The sequence below is a fragment of the Passer montanus genome, unplaced genomic scaffold (genome assembly GCF_014805655.1).
Source record: "Passer montanus isolate IOZ18808 unplaced genomic scaffold, ASM1480565v1 scaffold25, whole genome shotgun sequence".
Taxonomy (NCBI): Eukaryota; Metazoa; Chordata; class Aves; order Passeriformes; family Passeridae; genus Passer; species Passer montanus.
Window position 1 is genome coordinate 4,463,557 of NW_024367149.1, and position 25,300 is coordinate 4,488,856.

A 25,300-nucleotide genomic window follows, 5' to 3' on the forward strand; every position below is an offset into this window, starting at 1 on the left:
GTGCAACGTGGCCCAGAGCTAATTAGTGCTAAGGATGAGTTGTGCTGGGGGTCTGATGGAGACATGGGAAGTATTTCAGAGGGGCTCCTGGAAGCTCCTGGCTGTCCTGTGTCCCCCTGTGCAGTGGTGGCAGTGCTGGTAACCCCCACAGGCTGCACATCACACTGCTGCAGTGTCCTTGGCCGTGGATGTGCTGCCTCTGAGCTTCACAAAGAACTCAAAGCATCAGTTTTGGGATTCTTTTGCTGGGGGCAGGTTTAAAACCCCCAACCTGCTGCAGCCTGTAAAGCCAGGCTCTTACCAACACTGCTGTGTTAAAGCAGCTCTGCATGTTCACACCAAGACATTTTTTTCACTTGACAAACAAGAAGCTGGCTGGTGACTCTCTCTGTCACTATGCCAGTCCATCTTTCTTTTATTACGGATAGTGCCTTTCCTGAAGTGGGAACAAGAGTTATTTTTTGTTCCTTCAAATGCCATTTGTGAGTTGGCTGACTAGATGCCAGCCTGAGAAAAAAATAATTCTATAAAACAGGCAATGATTCCTCTACACTGTTAAAAATATACTAAAAACATAAAACCATGTTCATACTGCTCAAAAACAACATCTCAAATACAGAAACATCACAACAGGATACAATTAATAAATCAATTAAGAAGCAGAAAATTCCCAGAACAAATCCAGTGACTCTGTTTTTTTTAATTCTGAGAAAAGCTCAGACCACAATATACATCTGTGTAAGAAACTTCACAAAGAAACAAAGAGGTGTCTGTCTTAGGCCATTGCTCCTATTCTTTCTTCTTGATGGAAAAGCCTGTATGAATTCCACACAGATTAAAAAGCACTGAACCATGCAATTATAATGGTGGAGGGCATTTAAAATGCTTTTACTGAGAAGAAACATTGGTTGTCATCTCCTTCCTGATGTCAGTACAGCCCGTTACATAGCTCCCCTTTTGTCACTTTATTTCAGATTTCCACAATCCAGCAGGCAGCAGGAAGTTACAAGACTGGGGAAATGGCTCTTTCTGATGAAGTTACACTGAAGTACTGGGCTCCATTTTTTAGCAATTAGTTACTGTTGTTCAAATGGCCCAAGTCCTCATCTTGCATCAGTGCCAGACAGGCTTGACTGTCACTCTCCCAGGATGTCTGCAGACTCCTTCTGTGGCCAAATCCAAGCTGTAAAACAGAAGACTCTGGACCACCCCTCCTAGGACCCCCTGCTTCTGCTGGCTCCTTTCACCACAGGCCAGGCTCTATGACTTGTCAGAAGCCTGCCCTGGTCTCAGTTCTCTTCCAAGCCCACTTTGCTCAAGCTCTGCTATGACAGACATGTATTTGAATTCACTGGATCTGTGGTTGAAGGTCTCCACTAGCCCGTAGGTCTCGGAGCGATCGGTGGCGTAGAACAGCTGCACCTGGCTGGCCAAGCACTGGGCATCATGGACCACCTGGAGGGGGAACAGAGCTGTCACCATCGGGGGGGCTGTGCCAGTGTCCCATGGAAGAGAAATGCCACACTCCTCCTCACCACGTGGCTCAACTCCGAGTCACCTCAATTCAGCAAATCCCGTAACAATCCACCTGCCTGTGGCTCCTGACCTACTTAAACACTCCAGCACCGTGTGTTTTAGCAACTCTCCTGCTGTGCATCTGCCTCAGAGGTCAAGCGTGGCTTTTGTCATCCCTGCCCACTCCAAGAGGCACCAAGTCCTCATTTTTCCCTCCTTACAGCTGACCTACTTGCAAAATTGATTGTTTGCTCTGAGATCCAACAGGGAAAAAGAAAAGCATTACCAGTTACTGCATTCATTGTTTCAGAAGGGGTGTCAGGAGGTCAGCTAGAGGAGGGCCTTTCTAATGATTCTGTTCCACCACTGCAGTGCCCAGTGCCACCAGTTCAGGCACTGGTACAGTGATGCCAACAATGGTGTGCCCACACAGAGGGAAAGAGCACAGGTGTGCACAAACTGAACACACAGCTCTGGAGTCTCCTGCTTTGACAAACAGGATTAGGCTTCAAACACTGCTTTAACTTGTTTGCAGGTAGCAACAGCTTTCATTTAAATTTGCTTCTGTTAGAAGGGAAAACAGCTTTGTTCTTTTACAACTATCACCTGTAATACCCAAATTTAAAAAAAAAGCATGCATGAACTGAAATCACCAAAGACTGGGGATTCCCTTGTGGCTTTCCCTAGCCTTAAGTACATTAGTTTAAAAAAAGAGAGTGGGATCATTCTTTGGCAAAGGGTCTTTGAAAGGCTTCATTGTAATTGAATTTTAATTCAAGACTGTAGGAGGAGTTGCAACATAAAATGAAGGAAGCCAATGAGCAGACTTCTCTTACCAAGAACTTGGAGTCCATTTCTGCTGTCATTAGTACTATCCCTTTCTCCTTCTGCAGATCAGGATAATGGTACAAGACCAACTGGCTTGGAGCAGTTTCACCCTGGGTCTGAATGAGAGAAAGAAATCTGTCAGTATCCCATAAAAACCTTCACTGCACATTTGGGTGCTTGATTACAAAACTTTGAGCATTAACTGCCACAGAGGCAGTTCCCAGGGCTTAAGGGTCAGCTCTAATTAGAAGTTCATTATTCTTGGTATTTACAGAAAACAGGGGGTTTGCAGAATTAAGATGTTTTTTAACTTGACTAAAGACTATTTTGCATTTAAAAGAACCCGCAATTTTTAGGAAGATATTTAATCTTACAGCATCTACTGCTCTTTTAAGTAGCTTGCACAAATGGTTTTAAAAAGCTTGGCTCTTGTTCATGTTTTGAGTCTACTGAATTTCTACCTCATTATCCTCTACACTACAGAGACACTTAATACCCATAACTTTACATGTAACTAATGTACAATTAAACCATAATTAATAACAGCTATTGTCACAAGAATTCTTTTCAAGTTAAGCTAGACAACCTGTTGGCTAAACTACTTAGTAAATACCATATACTGCAGTATGCTGATAATATCTATTTCTAGATCCTAAGTCAGTTTTGAACTTTTTATCTCAAACACTTACCTGAACATTTATCAGGGAAGTGAAGTGTAATTCTGTTCCAGACCACTGCCCCACAAAGAACTCATAGCCTTCTTTTCTTGGCAGTGCATACAGAAACTGCAGAGAAATGATAAAAAAAACCAAACCAATTTTCCCTTACATAGAACAAAATGATGCCTGAGTCAACTGGCCTCCAGCATTAATGCTTTATTGTGAGAACCACAACAGAAAAAAGAGTTTCTTTGCCCCACCACAAGTGACAGGACAGCAAGAATCAGACTTTGAAGCACACAATAAAGCAGAATTAACCTATCAGTACTAATTCATTAGCAAATATCTTGACAAATACTTTTGTTAGTATTTTGAGACATAAAAAGGAAATTGGAGAACATTCAGACTCTGACCTTTTTGTTCTCACCTAGAAAACTAACAGCAGAAATGGTCAAATACAAAGTAAGGAGCAGAGTATTTAATCCTGTCATTTTATCAGCAGCACCAGACCAGGCAGCAGGCATCTCCTCTCTAGACATTTACAACCCATCCAGCTCCACAGGCTACACACTTGCTCGTTTTCCCCCACCAAGAGAAGGACAACACAGGAGCAGAAAATCTTGCAGGATACCTGACTCAGTGCCAGTGCAGTGTACAGAAATGCACTTGAGGCTATAAATAACTTCCCAATCTCCAAGTAGCTCAGGAAGCCAGATACATTTGATCTTGCTCTTGGCAAGTGAAGTAGGTAGGACTATTCCATCAAGCCAGTAAAGTCTCCATTCCCTGGGAGATCCTGTGCTGCTGCTCTCTCAACCCTCCATCTCTTCTATCTAGATCAAACTGTTTCATACATATGAATAGGCACTGAGCACCAGGACAAGTGTTTGAACACCTGGATTTTACTAATCAGGCTGATACAATGGGTATGAACACAGGAGGGTCAGAAGTTAATGGGCACCAGGCTCTAGAGAAGCACTGCAGCTCTACAAGCACACGCTGCTGTACGTACCGATGGACACGTCTGGGCTCTCTTCCACATCACATCAAACTTGTCTGCCTTTGGGGAAGGAGAAAGAGAAGTTCAATTTTCGTAACACAAACGTGGATGCAGAGCTGTTCACAATCACCTCATTAACCTTCAGTACAGCTTCCATCTGGAGAGGTCCCACTGTGGGGACAGATGGCAACGAGTGCCTGGAAAGCTGCATTTAGTTCTTATTTACCTAAAAGTCATCAGCATCCTGTTTTAATAAGGCTGTCTCTAAGAAGCAGCAGCAAAATCCTTGGATCCAGAGCTTCATGCCTTGGATGTGGGGCCCCAAGCCTGAGGCTTACATCCTCTTTCAGTAATTGCTCCACTGCATCATGCAGTGTCAACAGCTGAGCGAGACAACACATCCCTGGCTCCAAACTGTGGATTTACATCATTGTCATCTGTTCTTAGTATAAAAATGCAGCCCATCTATACACTCAATAACACACTTATTGCTTAGGTTTAAATTAAAACCACAACCCTATTCCAGCCCTGATGAAACCTGGCAATTTCATTCATGTGTCCTCTGTGTTTCCCCAAATCTTTTGCCTAATTTTTTTTTTTTGCTTCCCAGCACTATATTAATATCTGCTCTTAGGTGTTCAGGAAAGAAAACATATGCCATTCATCAAGAAGAAATTCCTTCATGTGTACTTTTGAGCATGGAAGAATTATGCAAGGCCTTTCAGCCAACAAAAAGCTTCTGGCAAAAGACAAAGGGGATTTTTTCCCCTCGATGACACCATGAACTGCTTCCTAATGTGCCTGGGGTCTGGTTTGCATTGAAGTCTTAAAAAGCTTCCAACACTCCTCCTAAAACAGTGCACCAAAGCACACTGCCAGCCCCACTAAAGACCTACATTTTAACTGGAGTCCCTGGCTTTGGCCCTCTGCTACAGTAAAAGTGCAAATCAAACTATTTTCATAACATCCACATGTTGGGAAAACTGAAACATGAGGCTGACTTCAAATCCCACACTTCCACTTTCAGAGCATTCAGCACATCACACTTCTAGAACACTGCCTCCCACTGAGTTCAGCTGTAACAGAAAGGGCCAAACACAATTAAAAATCAGACCCCAGATCTAAATGAGGTTTCAAGAACTCAAGGAACACTCAGTTGTGAAAAGACAGATTTAAGAGATCACAATCACGGAATGACCCTGAAGAAAAGACTAAAGAGAAATCCCCAAAGTGAAGAAAGTCTCCTTCAGCCTAATGCACACTGAGAACAATTAACATCTGGAAAAGTTATCAGGAGTAAGAAATATGATCTTATCTCAGGAAACACCCTGCAATCTCAAGAAAGACAGTGCTGCCAATAATTGTAAATATATGAAAGTAAGTCCTAAGTGGTCAGCCACATGCAAGTTACCAGCCAAGTGCTCTTGGACAGCCACATTAACCTTGAGGCAGCTGCCTGTGCTGCGGGGAAGAGGGCAAAGAAACAAGCAACTCTGACAAAAATAACTAAAAATGCAAATGCTACTTAATAAACACTAGGGCCTTGCAAAAAGTGTTGGAGGCTTGTATTAAAATAAGCCTGTAAGTTCCAGCCAGGTGTGCAGAAAAAGGTCCTTGATTTATTGAGACTCCTCTGAGTGAGGAAAAAAAAGGGTATGCATTTCTGAAAACAAAAGCCTTTGTTTGGGACAATAAAATCACTCAGCCCAGAAATTATGTTTGTTCTTGAAACCTCACTTTCCTTTAGTGACTGCTTTTAAAAGCAGCAGAATCTCAGTTGGAAAGGAAAGCTTTGCATGCTGGCTTTTCAAGTGCAGAACTATAGAAGAACTACTTACAGGAATAACAGCATAAACTGTGTCTTTCGCAGAAAAATACTGATTCCAAATCTGCAGGAAACAAAGATGAGATACAGTTAAAGTCTGAGATACAGCTAAAGCATTTAGCAGTAATGTCAGATGCTTTAAAACATCAACTAACCTTTGTAAGCACTTTGGGGAGTAATTTTTCAATCAAGCCTGACTGACTTTCCTGCTAATGCAACACACTTCTGCAAAGGTTCCAGATGTACCAAAGGAGAGATTCCAACCAGGTAACAGAAATCAACAGTGGGCTCAGAGGTAGCTCAGTACTTATTAACCATCAGAAGTGCTTCTCACATCTTTCCCAACAACCACACTAATGACTTTTGGTTGAGTCTTTTGGTGGTGGTGTTTTTTTTTTAATAAAGAACATGAAAACATTTTCAACAGAAGACATGTCTTTGCATGATGCTTCTCTGTTTTCTTCACCACAGCAGGCTGGCAATACCCAGAGCACCTGCACCTCTTAGCACATCCTAGGAGGACTTACCTAGATGGAGAAAACTTTATCTTCTCCTATGGATACCCATGTGAATATGCTTTTTGTAAATATACATCCACAGCTGTATTTTATTCTTCAGTCTAAGGAAAATTTCCATCCTTACACACAGATTACTATTAAGCACAGATGTGAAGCAAACTTTATTCCATTTAAATCCATCACCTGTGTTATCTCCTCTGCTGATTTTTCTTTCACCATCTCAACATTAAGAATTGAATCAAGTGTCTGCAAGAGAAAGCATACAGAATCTGGCATGATGGCAGTTCTCTGACCTTGTAAGAATCCAAATGAATGCACGCAATTACAGAGAACAAAATCAACCTAGAGGAACCCTATTCAATTTATAGTGTTACTTAGTCCCTCTAATTGCCAAATAAAATACAGCAGCAACACACTGAGAAGTGGATTCCCACACTGAGGCAGAATAGATTCTTTCAGGACACAGCACATGCTTTGCTCTCTGCTGAAGCTGCAAGAGGAGCTGCAGCCTTTTGCCTTCAGCCATCTCAAAGACATGCTCTTTGGCAGATTTATACTGAAGACTCACCAAAATAAAATAATGTGAAATAGAATTCTCTTGTCCCTGGGCTGGCTGATCACTGCAAATGTATTTCCATGCTGTAAAAGGAGCTCAACCCTTTCCATTTAATGTTCAGAACAGATGCCCTGATTGGAAGGAATTTCCAGCGTGTCACAGAAAAAGGACAGGGCAATAAAAACCCAGAGTGCCAGGAGTTTTAAGGTTGAATGGGACCCCAACAGTAAACCTAGATCTTACACTCAAATGCAGCATAAGGAACACCAGGTTTATATCAAAGTGCTTTTGACTGAAACTGGCTGTGGCAACACAAACTAATCCACACCCTTGCATTGCCACTGTCCCCTCCTCACACCTGGGTTCATTTCTCTCACCTTATCCTTTGTGAATCCTCCCTTTGATGTCTTGCTGCCCAAGCCTTCTGCCTGCAAAAAAATATTCTTTAGTTTTACAGCTAATACCATTGATTTGCCTTCCCTGCCACACATAACCTGCCTGCTGACAAAAACTCCTGAGTGGGAGCTCTAGATACATGAAGATCACTGCAGTGTATTTTTAATAAAATAAGTGATTGATTAGGTGAAATAAATAAGATTAGTAATCTAATGTGAATGATGAATTTCAAGGCTGCAAAGGATTAGTCACAAGGAAACTATTATGCATTTTGGATCCAATATTGTTGAACAGTTTTCTTGCTTTCACTGAAAAAAATGATAAATGCAGGATTGTGTCACTCTTCTGGCCAAACTAATCTGGAACTAATTAAACTTAAACAAGGTTTCAAGCAGGGAATTCACAGTCTAAAAAATAATACAGAGGAGCAGAGAACAATGCTTTTAGGCATCACACAGTGACATTTCAGACCTCCTACTGATAGGGATACATCCAGTTTGTAGCATTACACTGATCCCACAAAAATAACATCAGAGCTTCAATGTATGTGATTTACAAAGAAAACTGGCCTTGCCTTTTCCTCCATGCATCTGATAAACTCTCCTTGTTTGGAATGTCCCACAGGCTGCTTTTTCACTTCACTTCTTTTTTCCATACGGGATTCAAACACATCTGGATTGGACCTGAATTGGAACAGGGACTGTTATCAGAACAACAGAGCAATAGAACAGCTCGAGTTGGAAGGGACCCACAAGGATCACCCAAGTTCTCCTCCCTGCTCCTTGTCCAACTGGACATAAATTCATATAACTAAACCATTCCAATTTGCTTTTAAATAATCTTAAGTTTTTAATTATGACAATAAACAGGAAAAATCAATGCACAGTTAAGAAACTGTGAAAGCTGTTGCACAGTATCTCCTGTGACCCAAGGCTTTGGATTTGTTTTTGGCACTGCATTCCAACAAGACCAGGCTGGATGGGGCTCTGCAACATGTCCTAGTGGAAGCTGTCCCTGCCCATGGCAGGAGCGTTGGAAGTGGTTGATCTCTAAGGTGCTTTCCAACCCAAGCCATGTCATGGTTCTGTAAGTGAGTCTGTGAAGCCTTCTGCTTCATTGATTTATAATGCTAAGTAAGGTAATCCACTGTTATCAGAACAACTCAAAACCATGATTCCTCTATGGGCTGTTCTCATTGTGGCCTTGCCAGCAGATGGACTTACACCTAATAAAAGATTCAACTTCTGCCTACTCATTTTCTGTTCAAATCCTCCTTTATAATAAGACAGAAGACCATAAATTGGAATATTCTTTGCCTGCTCGAAAGGTTTCCAAAACTGGAGTACTCTTTGCCTGTTCCAAAGGTTTACAAAGGTAGAGAGCATTGCTGGGTGATTAACATCCTTTGGCCTTTTAAAATGTTTATATGATACTGATTCATGTTCTTAACTTAAAATTTTAATTTAATCTTCGCAGAACTATCTCTTATCAAGCTGAGCACGCTGGGAGACGATCCTCACTGACCTGGCGCCAACTACACGTGAATTTCAAGGCAATTGGCCTAAACTAATCAAGTTTCTCAAGAGGGCGAGAAGCTAAAATAGGAGGACATCCCTCCTTCAGGAAAGCGCTCCCCAGACCCGCCCGTTCCGCTAACCCGGCCCGGTGCCGCCGCCTCCCTCAGGGCCCACCTCCGCAGCTCCTGGATCTTGTGCCGGTACTTCCCGTAGAAGGGGTTCTCCTCCAGCGCCGCCTCTCCCGATCCCGCTGCCGCTCCCGATCCCGCTGCCGGCCCCAGCACCCCCCGTGCCGGCCGTGCCAGCACCTCCCGTGCCGGCGGTGCCAGCAGCCCGAGCGGCCGGAGCGCGGCACGGCTCCGCAGGGCCGCCCCCAGGCCCCAGCCCTGGCACAGCGGACCCGCCATGGCTCCGCTCCGCTCAGCCCGCCCCGCGCTCCGCCCTCCGCTCCGCTCAGCCCGCTCCGCTCTCCGCCCGCTCCCCTCAGCCCGGCCCTCAGCCCGCTCCGCCCTCCGCCCCGCTCCCCTCAGCCCGCTCCGCCCTCCGCTCCCCTCAGCCGCTCCGCCCTCCTCAGCCCGCTCCGCCCTCCACTCTCCACGGCCCGCCCCGCGCTCCGCTCCGCTCCGCTCCGCCCCCCAGCCCGCTCCGTCCTCCGCTCCGTCCCACCTCCCCTGTCAGGAACCGGCCGGAGCCGCACGCTGGAAAGGAGCTTTTATTGAGAGCAAAGCCGCGTTACATGCGGAGCGAACAAGCGCGGTGGGCGCGGCCCCGCTCCCGGCGCAGGTCGGTAACCGCAGGGGAAGGGGCACAGTGCTCACCCAAACCCACAGGTACAGCCCGAAAGCGAACCCAGGAATCGCGGCACAACAGCAGTCTGGCAGGGCAGAGCTCTTTTCCTGTTACAGTTCGCTCTCACAGCGTCATTGCTTTTGATTTCACTCAGATATCGCATTTTTCCTCAAGGAGTCGCTGCCCAGATCATCCAGCCGCCCCTCTGGTACCCCAGCAGCAGCTGCACGAGTTAGGGCAGGGAGGGGATCCGTGTTCCCTTACTAAACACTCGTTTAGTAAACAAACGAGTGTTTATTTACTACACTCACGGCTTTTCATCTGCACTGTGAGTAAACACGGGAAAGAACCCTGCCCACAGCTGGCATCAGGGCTTTGGGAAGTGTGCGGGATGGAGAGCAGTGGCGTAGCAGAAACCGCACTGGGATGGGACCGGTGCGCCCAGGCTGCAGCACAGAACGGACCACTGTACTTAGGGATGCTCGGATTTTGTCTAATTGACAGCACAAGCCCATCCTACAAGTGACCACAGCAATTAGCCATCGACTGTGCCCTCGACATGCAAGTTAAGCAGCAGCCCTGGGCAGCTGTGTCCCAGCAGTGACCAGCTGAGCTCCCTGGGCACAGGCAGTGAACAGCAACATGAGGTCTAGCTGCCATTTTCACTACTGAAAAGCCTTCTAAAAATAAAGCAGACTGCAACAAAACAAAAGACTAAAAGATTCACAAGGCGGTACTATAATCTTTTAAATTTCAAGGTAAAGTTAAATTTCATACAAATAAACTTCCAAAAATATTTTGCAAACTCTGGCATATGGCTATGATACAGTATGTACAAATAAAATATCAGAATGGTTACATTTTATTGCTTTTTTTTCTTTATTTGGTTAAAGATTTATACAATAATGTATAAAAGGGTATGGGAAGTGGAAAGAAGCAAGTGTTGGCTTCTTGTCCTCTCCGAAACCAAGGTTGGTTGGTTTTGTTTTGTTTTTAAATACGGCGTTTTCAAATGTCACATCAAAAGCATTTTGGTACTGGGTGGCATCTGCATTACCCAAACAGGATAGAAGAGCAACAGTGAAAGAAGCCTAGCAAATGGGTAACAGGGCTCCAATTTGTACATTCCTTTGCTGATTCATACTTCCAAAATACAATTATTGATAAAACATCCAGTCTAAAGTTATTTATATAAAAGTCAACAATTATGAACTGACTTCCTCATAAGCTGATGTTTCAGCGAGGTGGGCAATTCCAACTCACTAATCATGCAAAAAACTCTTAACAAGATCAGTGATATTTGTGAGCAAAATCACCCAACTTGGCCCTGATCTAGCCTGTAAGAGAGAAACCCCTCTGCAAAAATATTTTTTCTATGTTCTGTGTTTAGATCCACTGCTATGAACAGATCTTTAAGTTCCTCTAGTAAGGAAACCTCACTCACAAACCATGTGTCAGTACAGAATGATGATGGGATTGCACATGCCTACACAGCTTTTTACATCTTTCTGTTGGCAAGGAGACAAAAAATAAAGGTACCAAGAAGGGATCACAATAGCCAGGAAAGAGCTCACAAATGTTCTCTGGGCCCTCCACCCGCTCACACTCCTGGAGTGTACCAGAGCACCGCCGAGATATGAACTGCTCAGGTGCTGCTCAGCAGGCTGCACTCTAGGCTTTTACCTCTTAAGCATCTATTAAAGCTCTTAAATATGTTCATTTAAAAAAAATAAATAGACAGGCTCAACTCACAAAATATAATCTGAATGCAACACAGCAAAGCCTAAACAACGCTGAAGTGAAAACTCGAAGCACTCGGCAAGTTAATTGCTCCTGGAGGCTCATGATATAAAAACACTTTCAACTCTTCCCTTCAAAAATACATCCTGCTATAGATGGGCATGACTTACCCCTCCTGCTCTCCTCTGATTGAGGCCAAATTTATTCACGGATATAGTTAGTAAAAATCAGAAATTTAGCTGAATCTCTTGAACCTCATTCCAGGCTCAGTCTCTCATTATAAACAGCTTACTACCAACACAGCCCCTGACACAACTTGTCCTTAAATATGCATAATTTACTCTATCTCAAATATTTACAAGCAGAAGCAGCCCATCTTCACAAGACAGATTTTCCTTCTGCTCTACATAAAGTGCAGCTCTCTAATTTAAGGCAAATTTCAGTGAAATATAAAACCATAGTTTTATTTTAGTATGTACACATTTTAAATTATAAGCAATAACTCCCTTGAAAAGGAAATAGAGAGGAAAATGTTTCCAAGTTTGGGAATTTTCTGGATTTTAAAGTCCCAATATTATGTCCTACTGACATATAAATTTGTAAATTTCTTTTCAATAAATGCAACTGAAAAAAAAGAGGTGGCAATGTGTACAGTAATTTAGCTCCAAAGATCAGTAAAACACTGGGAAAGTGCAGCCATAGTTTTTCATGTCCTGTAGCTTCCTTTAGCTACAGTAACATCCACCAATATCACATTTCTAAACATATACCCTATACACCTAATGCTAATCTCAGTTCTTTTAGCGTGTATTTCTCATCTCCATCTATGTCAAACTCCTTAAAGCTCTGTGATTCTTGGGCTGTGGAGCCAAACAGCTTTTGAAGGTCTTTGTAAGAGAGTTTTCCATCAGCATCCACAGGTGCTTTTTCAAACAGTTTCTGAAGATCTGCAAAGAGAACAAGGACTGAGAAACAGCTCCTCTAAGCACCCAGGAATATCCCAGAAGCTGCTTTCCCAGTTTTACAGCACTGCCTCTCGGCACCCAGTAATTACATACAGCGTCCCTGAGTGAGGAGTTTGCCTCCTATGTTGTCACAAGCTGCTGGTAACAGTTTAGGAGAAAAAAGCACGAACATTTCTGGATTAAATTACACTAAATCTGAAGAAAGTAATCCCTATTTCTGGCTACAGCTAACAGCCCATTTTACAACCACTAACTGCATACAGATGCAGTTATCCCCCACAAAAGCAAGCTCTGAATGACTGTTGCTATACCAACAGGACAGATGATATAAAGGGAAAAGTGTCTATTCACTTCCTGATGCAAAGAGTTGCCCTTTCAGGAGCTGAAGAGACTGAACAGCAAGATCCAGAAACCATTCATCTGACCAGGCAGTGTTCTCTTGGAAAAAAAAAAGAATACAGAACAGAAAAAAGCCCCAGAACATACACACTCATAGCTACTTCTTTTTCCTTCAGCATGTTAATTCTGCCCTTGACTTTTCTCCCAGTCTCTGGGGCACTCAATGCAATACTTTGGTACTCAAAACAATTATAATTCACTAATAATGCACACTCCCACTTAAATATCACTTGCTTTTCTTTTACATGCTTTTCTTTCAGTTTTTTTCTTAATTGGTTTAATAAAAAAAAAAACTTTTGTCCTCAAGCTTTTAAAATTGACCTTACACCTCCCAGAATGTTTATACTTATCCTCTCCTAAACATTTACATGAAATACTCAGAAGAAAAGGTCAGCCTAAAGAGGACATACCTTCAATGCTGGAAATTCCTGGTAAGGACAGATGGCTCAGCTGCCCATTTCTCTCTGTGTTGTCACCAGCTGACCTTGAAGCCACCCTTGAGAGGTCTGTGGGCTTTGCTGTAGTACTCTGACTACTTTCAACTGTTACAAAACAATTTATATTAGTCTCACTGATTCCACAGAACTACAGCTATCAAAACCAAAGAAAAATCCAATAAAACTGATTTTTTTTTTAATCACAGCAGCTCTATGGGATAAGAATATTTCAGAATGTAGCAATACTGTAGCTGCAATATTTCCAACTGTAGCAGTGTTGCCTCTTTTTACTCTAATTGAAAGAACAGTTTCGGAACAGTCACACAGCTTTAATCTTCCATTCTGTACTAGGAGGTGTGTATTTATAAACTCCCATACAAAAAATGACTTGGGAGTGTTTCCCCTCCCTGAGAGTGGTGAAGAAGCTTCATTAAGCAAATTACATCTGCTCACCTGGGCTGCTTCCACCTTATCAACACCAATATTCCCCAAGGTATGAGTTTCCAAGCACGTGCTTGGAATGAACAAGCAGCACAGTTCTATTGTCATGAAGTATTTAAAAATCTGATGTTCAGCAGAAGTGCAGAACTGAAGTCAGCAGAGGCAGAAACCTTTCCTCTCTGTTACACTTATATTTTGAAAAAGCAAAACCAGATGTTACTGGGTATAAAGTTCTACAGTTAATCACTGCCTGCCTTCAAACACCAGCTACTGATCCATGTGAATCCTTCCATACACATTTTAAGTCACCTTCAAACTTTTGGAATCATACACAGTTTTCTGTTTTAGCAACATTCATTTCCTACCACTTTAGCGAAAAAAGCCTTCATCAAAATCTTAAGGAACAGTCTAATTATCCACCTTAATTAGTTACTCTTTGAATTACACAGGGAATCTCCAGGTTCATGGATTACTGTTACAGGACATTCTTACCATTCTTTGATGCCTCAATAGGTCTGTCATTTTCTGACTTGATAGCACTGATCAACTGAAGAGTCTCTTTTAGTTTTGATACCTGAGGATCTCTAGTTCCTGCTTCCTGCATATGTACAAAAAAAAATAAATCTTAACATGCACCCCTTCAGAAGATGTAGAAGGCCAGAAAAGGTAGTAATTAAAAATCTGTCAGCACTTCTGACTGAGTTTGGAGTATCCAGGCTGATCAAGTTTAAAATTATAAACAAGATTTTAAAACAATAAACAATCTACAGGAAGATACAATTAATAAATTCACATGGTCTGCAGGAAAACAACAGAATCAGTACCTCAACCTGAAAAACAGGCAATTATTTTGCATACACTCATTTCAAAAGAATCTGATGTTTACTTTCTGTATTTCCTACAGAAAAGAGCAAGACACTGGAAAGCTACAATATACAACAGTCAAGCACACTGGGAGTGAACCCTTATACATTAACTAAACTGCTTCATTGCTTCAAAGGTTTGTCTGCAGTAGTGAATAACTTTGTGCAGGAGCCACTGCATCTCTGCTGAAGTAAAACACGCAGATTTTTTAATCTGCAGCTCCCTTACTCTATTCATTGGTACACTCCCAAGGACAGGTTGAGTTCACATCAGTATAAGCCCAGAACTGATAGTGCAGTCTGTTCACTCACCCACCTTCTTGCAGCAGATGGAAACTGAACTCAGCAGCATCCCCTCCTGTCCCCAGCCCCATTTGGCCATTCAGTTACACTCACTCCCAGCCAGTGATGGACCTTTACTGAGAGAGGCTTTCAGCAAGTCCCTCACTCCATCAGTGCCTCTTTGCAGACCTTTGCTCAATTCAGGTCCATTTAAAACATCTTTAGAAAAGCAATTACATGCTCTAATAATCAGTGTAATTTGTATTTCCTGACTTTACCTTCAGTTCTTTATTTGACTGAGTTTCACCATCTAGTTGATCTTCATTTTCCATTTTTGGAGAGGTAGTTGCATTATTCCCCTAGAGAAAAAAACCAGAGCAGAGTTTATTCATGTGCTTTTTATTGTCTACAACAGTTTCCTTCCTTCAAATTTGGCAGACATTAAACAGAGATAAACCACGGCAGAAACATTACAGAATAAACATGAAGTCATAAAAATGGACTATTTAATTTACCACAGCAACGTCAGCATGTGCCTTTATTGTTAAACATACGGAACATGTTCTCACAGACTTACCCCCCGTGGCAAACAGAAAACACTGGAAGAACTGATGAACTTATTTAGAAGGTTTTTTTTTAGAATTTAACCACTGTTGAACAAATGCAGAGTCCCACTTAGCACCTCGGTGGGTCTTAAGAGATCTGTGCCAGAGTGATTCCTAAAACATAGCTCAGTTTGTGAATCCTGCCTCATAAAACAACCACCCAGCTCTTAAATGTCACAGTGTTTTGGACACTTTCCTGTAGATACTGCAGGAAAGAAATTAAATACTGCTTCTGAGACACTCTTAATGCTGGTTATCTGATGAGGAACAAACTGAAGCCTTTTATAAATGAACTCCCAAGTATCTCAAGTTTCACTCTGACATTTTCTTGAGTTAGCTCTGAAAAGCTGTATCTGCAGTATAAGGGAAGTAGAAGCCTGAGGAGACACCCTGAGCCATCAAACTCTCACCAGAATGGTGGATGAGTTCTCTCTTTTGTCCGGATTTTTCACAACCAGGGGAGAGTTCTCCAACAGCGTCACTTTCCGGCTGAGGTTGCCAATGGCTGAATCCACATTTAGAAGCTTGATGTCATTCAGCTTTTGGTACACCACCACAGTATTATTTAGCTGCTCCAAAGCTGCATGCAGTGCCTGGCTTTCCTGAAATATAAACAGAGCACGTGTCAGTTTACCCAACCTCTGCAGCAACTCCTGCTATTAACACACAACTGACCCAGTTTAACTGGGCAGACTTCGGGCTGGCTCTCCACTGACACCACTGAAAACATCCAACTGGGAGCTTCCAGAAAGTTATTCTAACTTTCTAAAAGTTTGAAACTGAGAGTCTTCCCCAGGGCTAACCTCTTTGTTGCTAATATAATCACTTCAGCTGTGCAGTGAACACAGAAAGCCTACTCATCTCATTTTCCAGGTCAAGCTTTGTAAGCACAACAATGATTTTTCCCAAGAAAGCATGTACTGGGCATATTTACAGGATTCATTTTTGAGGAAGATATTGACTGTATTAAATGTAACTAAGTGCAGTCATTCTGTTCAACCCATTCAGCTAAACACCTACACATTAAACTTTTTTTTTTTGGTTGTTGAATTACTGTTTTCCACACCTCATTACAGTGAGAGTGACTCAGTACATGCCACTCCCAAGTTTGCTCAGATTAGCAAGTACCTGCCATAAAATCCACTCCACTAAAAACCTTTAACTTATTTCCATTTACTTTAGCAAAGCACACCTATAATTTGTCAGATATTGGTTTCACTGGTTTTCTACTCACTCAGCCAGAACACAAAACAACCCCTCTCTCAGACCAGGGCACTTTCCTGTTTGCACGTACACAGGAACAAACTAGAGCAAAATTATCTTATTATTTGCCTTAAAGCATGCTATCTACATTTTCTTGATAAAAAAACCATGGTTTTTGCATACTACAGTACTGCAAAACACACGGGTAAGTTACATATCCATGACACTTGTACCAAAATTCCTTATGCAAGGGAGAAAAATACCTTTTTGCAGTATTCTGTCTGATTTCCCTCAGTCCTTGGCACAACAGTGGAGGGAAGTGAAGGCAGCTGTTTTAATTCCTTCTAAGGAAAGAAGTAGAAAATTGTGTTACAAAATCCCTGTGAATAAGTGTTTAATAACTGGCAGACTGTAGCTAAGGATGTTTTGTTACAAGTACAGTCACTCAGGTCTGCTGTGCATGCAGTATCTAAACTAGGCTAATAGTTTTCTCTTTCAAACACATAAGGTCCAAATTTATTTTCATTAAACCCTCCTAATTAACTCTTCTCCATTTAATGAAGTATTATGATACACATTTCACTGCTACCATACCACTGCCATATCTGCAATGCTTTTAGAGCACCCACTGACTGAATCAAGCTTTATTATATGTCTAATTTAGATTTTATCTGCAAGAATCCTTGTATTGCAATTTAGCTGAAAAACTGTAATTATTGGTTGAGTTTGTTAATCCCAAGTGAGAGGTCAGGATAAATACAGTGAGTAGTTTCTGCTGAAGACAGTCAGTAATTTCATCTTTATATAGGCTCTCAATTCAACCAACAAACTATATCAGTATTCTGACATCCCCAAACTTCAAGCATTTCTTTAACGTGCTTCATATCAGGCAGTGTTAAGACAGTGCATTTTTCTTACCACATCATTCTGGAGTATTTCTACGGATTTCTTGTATTCCTCAATAGCTGTCTGTATATTTTCAACATCATGAGCCACACTGGTAAGGGTGCTACCTATGTTGGCTACAGTCTGCAATAAAAGAGATGACAGAAATCTCAGCCTTCCCCAAACTACACTGTCCCAAAGTACCAATCAGCTAAAAACAATGTTTTGTTAGTGAAACTGCAGGCAGATTGCCACAAAATTTCAAGACACATGAGTTTGAAGAATTTTGAAGTTTTTTTTTCCCTCAAAACTGCAAACTACACCAAATGCAACCTGTGCCCTGGAGGATCTCAGGACACCTTCAGCACCAGGAACAAAAGCCACTGCCCAAGAGGAATTCCCTCAGTAATCCTTCAGGATTTTAACACCAGCAGGCATCCTTACTTCTAGTAATAGTACCTACAAGGAAAAAAGGCTCAAGAAAACCAAATCCCACATAAGAAAGGCAATCTTGTCATAGGATCACTTAGGTTGGCAAGGACCTCTAAGGCTGAGTCCAGCTGTTAACTCAGCAATGCCAAGTCTACCACTAATCCATGTCCCCAAGCTCCTATCCACGTCCTTTAAATACCTTCAGGGATGGCAACTGCAGTAGCTCCCTGAGCAGCCTGCTCCACTGCTTGACACACCATTCAGTGAAAAAATTTTCCTGTAATCCAATCTAAACCTCCACTGGCACGGGTTTAGGCTATTTCCTCTTGTCTTATCACTTGTCACTTGAGAGAACAGCCTGACCCCCCACCTGATAACAACAGCCCTTCAGACTTGCTTCTGACCAGGACACAGTGAAAATCCAGCCTGCTTGTAGCAGCAAGTAAGGAGCTTAGGAAACAGCTTTGTACTCCTCCCAGAGAAAGAAATCCTGGCAGCCCCATCAGCCACACCACACTCACTGCTTTGCATATCATTATCTTGTTAATTATACATTAATTTTATAGGGATAGGAAATGAGGTGTGGCAACCCATAATGCCACAAAGACTGGACTAACATTAGGTGTTAGCCCAACACAAATGTGTATTGCTAAATAAACAGAACTGCCATGGAATAACCAGGCATGTTTCAAAAAGCCATTATTTTAACCTAAACAAACAGGACAGTTCTTTGGTAAAGAATGAGCAGTAAGGCACACAGTAAGATATCGTATTAACAGAAAACAATACATTTCATTTTCCAATTAAAAAAGCTAAACAGGCCACCTATTTGCATGCAGTTATGAAACTTTATCCAAGTGTCTTACATGATATTAAGATTAGCAACTTGAAAGAAAGTAAGCAGAGAGATCAGCTCCAAGGTACACATGGACAGCACAACACAAACAAATGCATCTCCAAAAGGGATAAGCAAAGCCTTTAATTTTTTTACCTACCACACATTATCATAGGACCATACAATTTATGAAGTCAAATTTCAAAGACAAGAGAAGCAAATATACCTTGCAGCTCAGGTAGCTCCTGCTGTCAGTGCTGTGCCCAAGAGCCCAGCTGCAGCTTCACACACAGAACACATTTAGTGATAGCCACATTGACAGTGCTTACCTTCTGAAGTTTCTCTACTGTGAGAGGAAGAGAAATCAGGTCAGCAGCAGATTTTATATTGTTTTTGAGATGATTTACTGTTGAGGTCAATAGTGATATCTAAAACCAAAAAGGAGTACTCAGAATTAGGCAACACAATCCTGATTCTGATCTCCTCCAATACTGATGGCTTAATGTGTAACATTAAAACATAAGGCAATACAAAATTATACATGTACACACAAAAACCACCCGTCTCTAGCTTAGAAATCCTGCCTAGGCTACATAAAAACTTGCTTTTTTTCAAGAATATTTTTAATTTAACTATTTTTTAAAACCAAATGAAGGCCACAGAAAACCCTCCTTTTCAGTAAGGTACCCTCTGACAGTTTTACATACATTCTCTTACAGAGAGAGGCTGTTGCCCAAGAAAGACTTAAAAAAATATGCAAGAAGTCTTCATGTGGAGGAAACCATCACCCACTTTTGTATTTAGCAACAAAACCTGTCTGGCAAAACCCAGCAAAGCCATGCAACCTCTCCAGCTGATGGATGGGCAAAGTTGCACCTATCATCCAAACCCTCTGCTACATCCATGGAACAGAGACTAAAATTCACTTTCTTCTGGTTAAAAAACAAAGTTGTTTTGCAAGTTGAGGAAAAGATCCTAATTTTACATCAGGTCAATGTAAACCAGCTGGCATGCAGACTCGCTAGCTCACAGCTGTGAACACCAGCTGAGATTATTACCAGCAGCACATCCCAACAATTCACAGATAAAAACAACAGCAAGAAAATTTTGATCCCCTGAAGATTTGGCTCAGAGTGTAACCAGACCCTGAAGTAACCCGAGGGCGTGCAAGAACCACGTGCAAGTATCTTTAACAGCCAGGTGCAGATAAGAGCATTTTAAGTCTCACGAAGAGCCTGAATAACTGTGGCTAAAACAGTGAGATGCTAAAGAAAGCAAATCAAATTTTCAGATGTGCCCCAGTAAGCACTTAACCACCACAAGGGACTGAAGAAAAATCAATCTAAGCAGGCACCTCAGTACTCTAACAAATTAAACCAGAGCACCTGGGTCAAGAAGAGTTCCTCATACATACCTCCTAATACCATTCACTGAGCAGCTCTGACCTTTTACCCTCCAGGGCAGAAATCTCAGTAAAAGCCTTGCTGGATGCTTCATTTGCAGTGTGAGTTAACAGAGCAGCTGAGCAAAGAGCTCTCTGCTAAGTGGCTTAGCTCTAGCCCCATCAACAGAGCCAAGATTTACACCAGCTCAGAGACTGAGTGTCTGCTAGCAGGTTTTATATTCACAGGACACCAGACCTTAGTTTGTAGCAACAGGAGCTTGCTCTGAGTCAGGTAACTCTTTTCCACACTTAAAAAACATTCTCAGAAATTTGAAATGTCATATCTCTCATCATAAACATCACAACTATTTGGCAGGAAAATTAAGAATTGCACAGTTCTCGGGTTCTTTTAAATTCTGCCTGAACTGCCTCCAGTTATGCAATTTCTCCTCTTATGATCAGTTTCCAGCCCAGCTGGATGCTCAAGCTGTTTTTTGCTTGTTTATAATGAGGTTTATACGCTATTTGAACTTTAAAAATAAAAGCTATGTATATGGCCACAGAAGTCCTCAGATAAGATTAATTTCCATTAAAAAGAACTGAATGGATATTTTATTATTTTTCAAAACCAAGGACTGATTCCCTCTCACCTGTTTATTGATCTCTGTGATATTTATCCAAATTTTACTCAGCCCCAGTTCTCCAGTCTCAATTTGTTCCAGCTGCTTTTGGTTCTGCACCAAATCTTCATTCAGTTTGGGAATTTCTTGGAATGATGTCTTTTGATTAGATTCCACTAAAAAAATGAAAAAATAATTAAAAGCAAATCAAAACAAAAATCCAGGTAAACAACACTAAAAGGCATAAAACAAATTACAAACAGCAACATCTACAACAGTAAAAGAAGGCAATAACAGTTTCTACATACAGATTTATTGCCAGTCTGGATTCAGTGTTTGCTCAGAATGACAGCTCTTTTTTGTTTTAAGAGTACCAATATCTGCAGAGAGAACCCAGAGAGACTGTACTAAATTTAACACTTTGCATAGTCCTGTCATTCTGGCAAACCTCAGCAGGTCTTTATTTAGTGCAGTTATTTTGCATTACCTCCACAGGGGAACATGAAATAGTAATGGGCCTGTGAATAAAGAGTTGCCAACAGTCCCAGGGCAAAGGAGGCAGGTGAAAGGAACCTCAGTGCCCTTTTCAAGCCTGCAGAGGGGCTGCTGACAATGAAGTGAATTCCAAGGAGATTAATGTAATTAGTTGCTCCGTGTGACAGAAAGACAACTGAAAAAAATAATGTATAAGCTTATGCACTAATGCCTGTTGGTAAACAAATCAATAAACAAGGTGCTTGGAAATTAAGTCAGTTATTACTGTAATAAATACTACAGGAAGGGGGAAACATGCAGCTCAAAGCAATTCCAGTGAGCCTCAGAAATGCAGCTCTTCCAGATCTGCAGTGACTAAGCTGTTTAGCTGTGCTGTGAGGCAATCCTAAGTCCCTAGGTCTGAGAAACAAATAAGCAAAGGTTTTGAGATGAAGATGACAGAGTTCTCCAAAATCTGCTCATCCACCCTGTAAGACAGCACTGGAAGGCTCCACAACAATGAGCCCTCGTTCAGAGCAGACTGCCAAGAGCAGTGGGGCCTGTGTGATGTGGAGCTGGCACATCCCAGAACAAACTTCCACGTGTGACCCATCCAGTCAAAAGGAGAAGCCCAAACACATAAAACTGGAAAGCTGTGCATATTCAGAAACCCACCTCACTTCTCTTTAAGCAAGTTCTAAAAATACTTCCTAGGTGCAAAGAAATCTGCACTGGATCACCCAAGGTCCAAATGCTTCTGGGCAGGTAAGACGTTGAAAGGTGTACTTCAGCCAAAACAGACTGAGAACTAATTTCTGCATTTGACACAAGCAGCTCACACTAAATCTCACATTTTCATAGGCTTCTGTAGACAAAATATTTTCCATTTTGTCACTCACTGTGAACAGTGGGACTCCACTTGAAGAGTTTTTTGGAGCACTAGGAAGGTTAAATGCCCCGTGCTCTTACCATCATTGCTGACAACTGAAGGGAACACTACACGACTTCCTCCTATTCCAAGGATACTTGATGCAAAGACGTCTTGTTCATAAAAAGCACTCATCCCATGCTCACTTTGTGCAAAGCATGGCAGAACATACCAAATACTGTCAGAAACACCTGCTCTTATGAGGAAAAAAGTCTGGATGAAGATTCAGAGAAAGATTTCTTTTCCAAACTTGCTGTATGACAGATGGGTCACCTGCCTTTGTTTCTCTGTTCACCCACACATTTCACCAAGGCAAAATGTTACCTTTGAAAACCAGGCTGTTCTTGCTGCCTGCTTTTTTGCTGTGGTATTTAAATGCTGTGCCTCATTATGAGGCTCCCATCCAACTCCTAGGCAAGGTATTATGATGGCAAGGAAATCTGACACATTTATCACCAGGCAAAGCATTTAAAGCACAGCTTTTCTATCAGATCTATTAAGAGGAAAACAGGGCCATCTGTAATTGCCAAGCAGGGAGAACAGCTGCTTTAACAAAGAGCTCTGTGTTGAACAGGAATGATGAAACTTAACTACACCAAAGCCAACAAATGCTGTCCTCTTGCAAAACCTTTTGCCATCAGCACACCCTTAAAGGGGAGGAGTACACGAAGAGGAGCAGTTCCTGACCCAGAACACAGAAGCAGCCACTGCTGGGAACACTCCCTGCCACAAAACAGCACCTGGAACTGAAGGTATCCTCCAGAACTGGTGGACAGCAACTACAGCTAACTTCTAGAGTTCACTATCAGTTAACACAAAAGCACACCTATCAGCAATTCTCTCACACCCAGCCAGCCTGCTCCACCTTGGCAGACAACTCCCACCTCACATGCCTGAACAGGAACACCTCAACACCAACACCATGAATCCCTACGTGCACTTCCTCAATGCCTCTTTTGTCACAACCAAGACAACACCTTTGCTTACCTTTTTCAATCCACACAGGATTTCAAACACTACTAACATAAGGCACCAAAACAGATCTTGTGCCCAGAGGTGAGGTACAGAGAGCCAAGAGCATACCTTACATGCACATATCACCATTTGTTCTACCTCAGCCTACAGAAGTTATTATACTGAAAATCTTGGCATGGGAATCTTGACATGGACGGACAAAATCTGAGCTTTACAAGTAAAACACTTCATCTTGACTCCACACTTCCAAGTATTAAACATATTAACTCCAAACCACACGTAGCCCAACGTAAAATTTTAACAAGAACAGGTCAGTGCAAGCAAAATAAACATTCAGAGGATACAGAGAGAAAATATAGTACAACATTCAGGCAACATTCAAATTGCAATAGCAAGTATCAGAGGTTTTAAAAGAGTTCAAGACAAGACCATAATTTTTTTTTTTTTTCAGAATTATCTAGACTGCTTTGACAGGTCTGATCAGAACTTTTTAACAGGGTCTTTCTTTGGAAGAGAGCACTCTGAAGACCAAAGTCAGGAATTTTAGAAATGTATATACAAGCAACTACAGGCCCACCCAGTCCACTGTCTCTGCTCCTCAGAAGATACAGAGCAGGCAAGAATATCTAGCATTCACCTTAGATTCACCAAGTCTCTGTGTTCTTGGCTGAGAGCACTCCTCAATTCAGACGTTATTTGTCTGCTCAGTATTTTCAGACTTGGACTGAGCAGGCAAGCAACAAAAACTCTTCATGCTGCTCAAAGAAAATGTGAAACAGTAGTTACATTCATACTTACTAGTTCGAAACTTCTCCTTTATTGCATCCAAATCCTCCTTGAGAGCCACCTGCATCCAGACTAAGCCAACACACGCGACCACACAAGCAGCGAGAATGACAAACGCACACAAAGGGTAACAGAACCTGCAGCATCGCAGGTAGTCTCCCCTGCAGAAAACAAAGTAACAGCTTGTCAATACACAGCAGCGCCTGGAAAAGTGTTACTTTAAATGCTATTCTAGCAAAGTAAGGGACAGCATTGTAACAGCACACATTTTGGCTGACAAGGGCTAACAAAGAGTATTTTCAGGAATAAATAAGGCTATAAAGTCAGGTTAGGGCTGTTACTCTCTATTCAGTTTATCCTCAGTAGGCATGTCTTAACGTATTTAAAAGCAGCTGTCAGGTTTCCTTTACTAAAATATCCTGCTCTGCTGACATAAACTTATGTCAGGCACATCTCCCCGACAGCTTGAAAAACACGCTCCAAGACAAGGTATTACCATAATGTTACAGACAAGTACTTCTAGAGCGTTCTGAATTGTGAAAGCCCAGGCTTCCCTGAGACATGCCTACCTTCAGGTATGCACAGAGGCCCACTATTAATGCTGTTACTTAACCGAAAAGCTTATTTACTGGCAAAAGCACAGCAGGTCCCCGAGAGCAGCAGCGCGGTGCCGGCGCGCAGGACGGTGCCACGCGGAGCGCGCACACGCGGGTAGCTGCGCCCAGCATCTCCAGCAGCTGCCCCCAAGTTTATTCCACAAAAAACTTGTGCTGCGTGGAGCACAAAACAGAAAAAAAAAAAAAAAAAAAAGCCAGATGAGGGTCTAGTGCGAGCTGCCCCTGGCCGTGGCTGGGGGTTGGAAGTAGGTGATCTTTAAGGTCTTTTACAATTCAAGCCACGCTGCGACCCGATGATACTTTTATCGACCTGCGGGGTTGGACACGCTCACGCAGCTCCGGGTGTCCCCTGGCACTCCCCAGCCCCACACAGCCCCTTTCAGCCCCAGCAGCGAACCCGACCGGCTGAAGGCAGCGCAGCCCCCCGCGGAGCCGGGGCAGGACGGCCCGAGCAGGGCCCGCATTCCCGGCACTCACTTTCCGCAGCGGCCCCGCGCCCCTGCGAACTCGTCCTCCTCGGAGCTGGACTCGGAGTCGGAGGCGGGCGGCTCGGTGCGCAGCAGCCGGTGGCCCGAGCCCTTCTTGGCGGGCTTCTTCCTGCGGCCGTCGGCGGCCAGGCCGATGAGGGCGTTCAGCTCCTTCCGCTTCTTCATCCTCTTGTGGGGCGGCGGCGCGGCCGGCGGCTGGCTCCCGCCCGCCTCCTCCTCCTTCTCCTCGGCCGCCGCCGCCGCCAGCGCGCCCCGGCTCGCCAGCCTGCGGCCCGGCGGCGGCTACAGGCGCTCCGCGGGGCCGCGTGGGACGGGCGCGGAAGGGGGCGGTGAGGCGC

At 42.8% G+C, this 25,300-nt stretch overlaps 2 protein-coding genes across 2 annotated transcripts; both read right to left on the minus strand.

Annotated features, from left to right (window-relative positions):
• Positions 1-346: 346 nt before the first annotated feature.
• ATPAF1 (ATP synthase mitochondrial F1 complex assembly factor 1) lies at positions 347-9,252 on the minus strand. The gene is made up of 9 exons (XM_039711593.1): positions 8,989-9,252; positions 7,872-7,980; positions 7,279-7,329; positions 6,529-6,591; positions 5,841-5,891; positions 4,015-4,062; positions 3,033-3,128; positions 2,352-2,459; positions 347-1,455 (listed from the first exon to the last, which is right to left on the minus strand). The coding sequence occupies exons 1-9, from the start codon at positions 9,219-9,221 to the stop codon at positions 1,261-1,263; spliced, it is 954 nt and encodes a 317-aa protein (XP_039567527.1). The 5' UTR covers positions 9,222-9,252; the 3' UTR covers positions 347-1,260.
• Positions 9,253-9,510: 258 nt separating this feature from the next.
• Positions 9,511-25,262, minus strand: EFCAB14 (EF-hand calcium binding domain 14). The gene is made up of 11 exons (XM_039711302.1): positions 24,952-25,262; positions 23,870-24,018; positions 20,725-20,870; positions 19,020-19,118; positions 17,457-17,567; positions 16,802-16,882; positions 15,746-15,937; positions 15,009-15,089; positions 14,078-14,183; positions 13,118-13,249; positions 9,511-12,290 (listed from the first exon to the last, which is right to left on the minus strand). Exons 1-11 carry the CDS (start codon positions 25,125-25,127, stop codon positions 12,115-12,117), a joined length of 1,449 nt encoding a protein of 482 aa, XP_039567236.1. The 5' UTR covers positions 25,128-25,262; the 3' UTR covers positions 9,511-12,114.
• Between the last annotated feature and the right edge of the window lie 38 nt (positions 25,263-25,300).

What these genes read in the sequence shown, in the direction of transcription:
- EFCAB14 (XM_039711302.1), bottom strand. Translation starts at nt 25,127, where the DNA reads ATGAAGAAGCGGAAGGAGCTGAACGCCCTCATCGGCCTGGCCGCCGAC. An exon ending in TCACAGAGATCAATAAACAG is followed by an intron (nt 19,119 to 20,724) that starts GTGAGAGGGAAT and finishes TTTTGGTTTTAG; the next exon opens with ATATCACTATTGACCTCAAC. An exon ending in AGACAGAATACTGCAAAAAG is followed by an intron (nt 15,938 to 16,801) that starts GTATTTTTCTCC and finishes TTTATATTTCAG; the next exon opens with GAAAGCCAGGCACTGCATGC.
- ATPAF1 (XM_039711593.1), bottom strand. Translation starts at nt 9,221, where the DNA reads ATGGCGGGTCCGCTGTGCCAGGGCTGGGGCCTGGGGGCGGCCCTGCGG. An exon ending in TCAGATGCATGGAGGAAAAG is followed by an intron (nt 7,330 to 7,871) that starts GCAAGGCCAGTT and finishes ATTTTTTTGCAG; the next exon opens with GCAGAAGGCTTGGGCAGCAA. An exon ending in AAATGGACTCCAAGTTCTTG is followed by an intron (nt 1,456 to 2,351) that starts GTAAGAGAAGTC and finishes TTCCCCCTCCAG; the next exon opens with GTGGTCCATGATGCCCAGTG.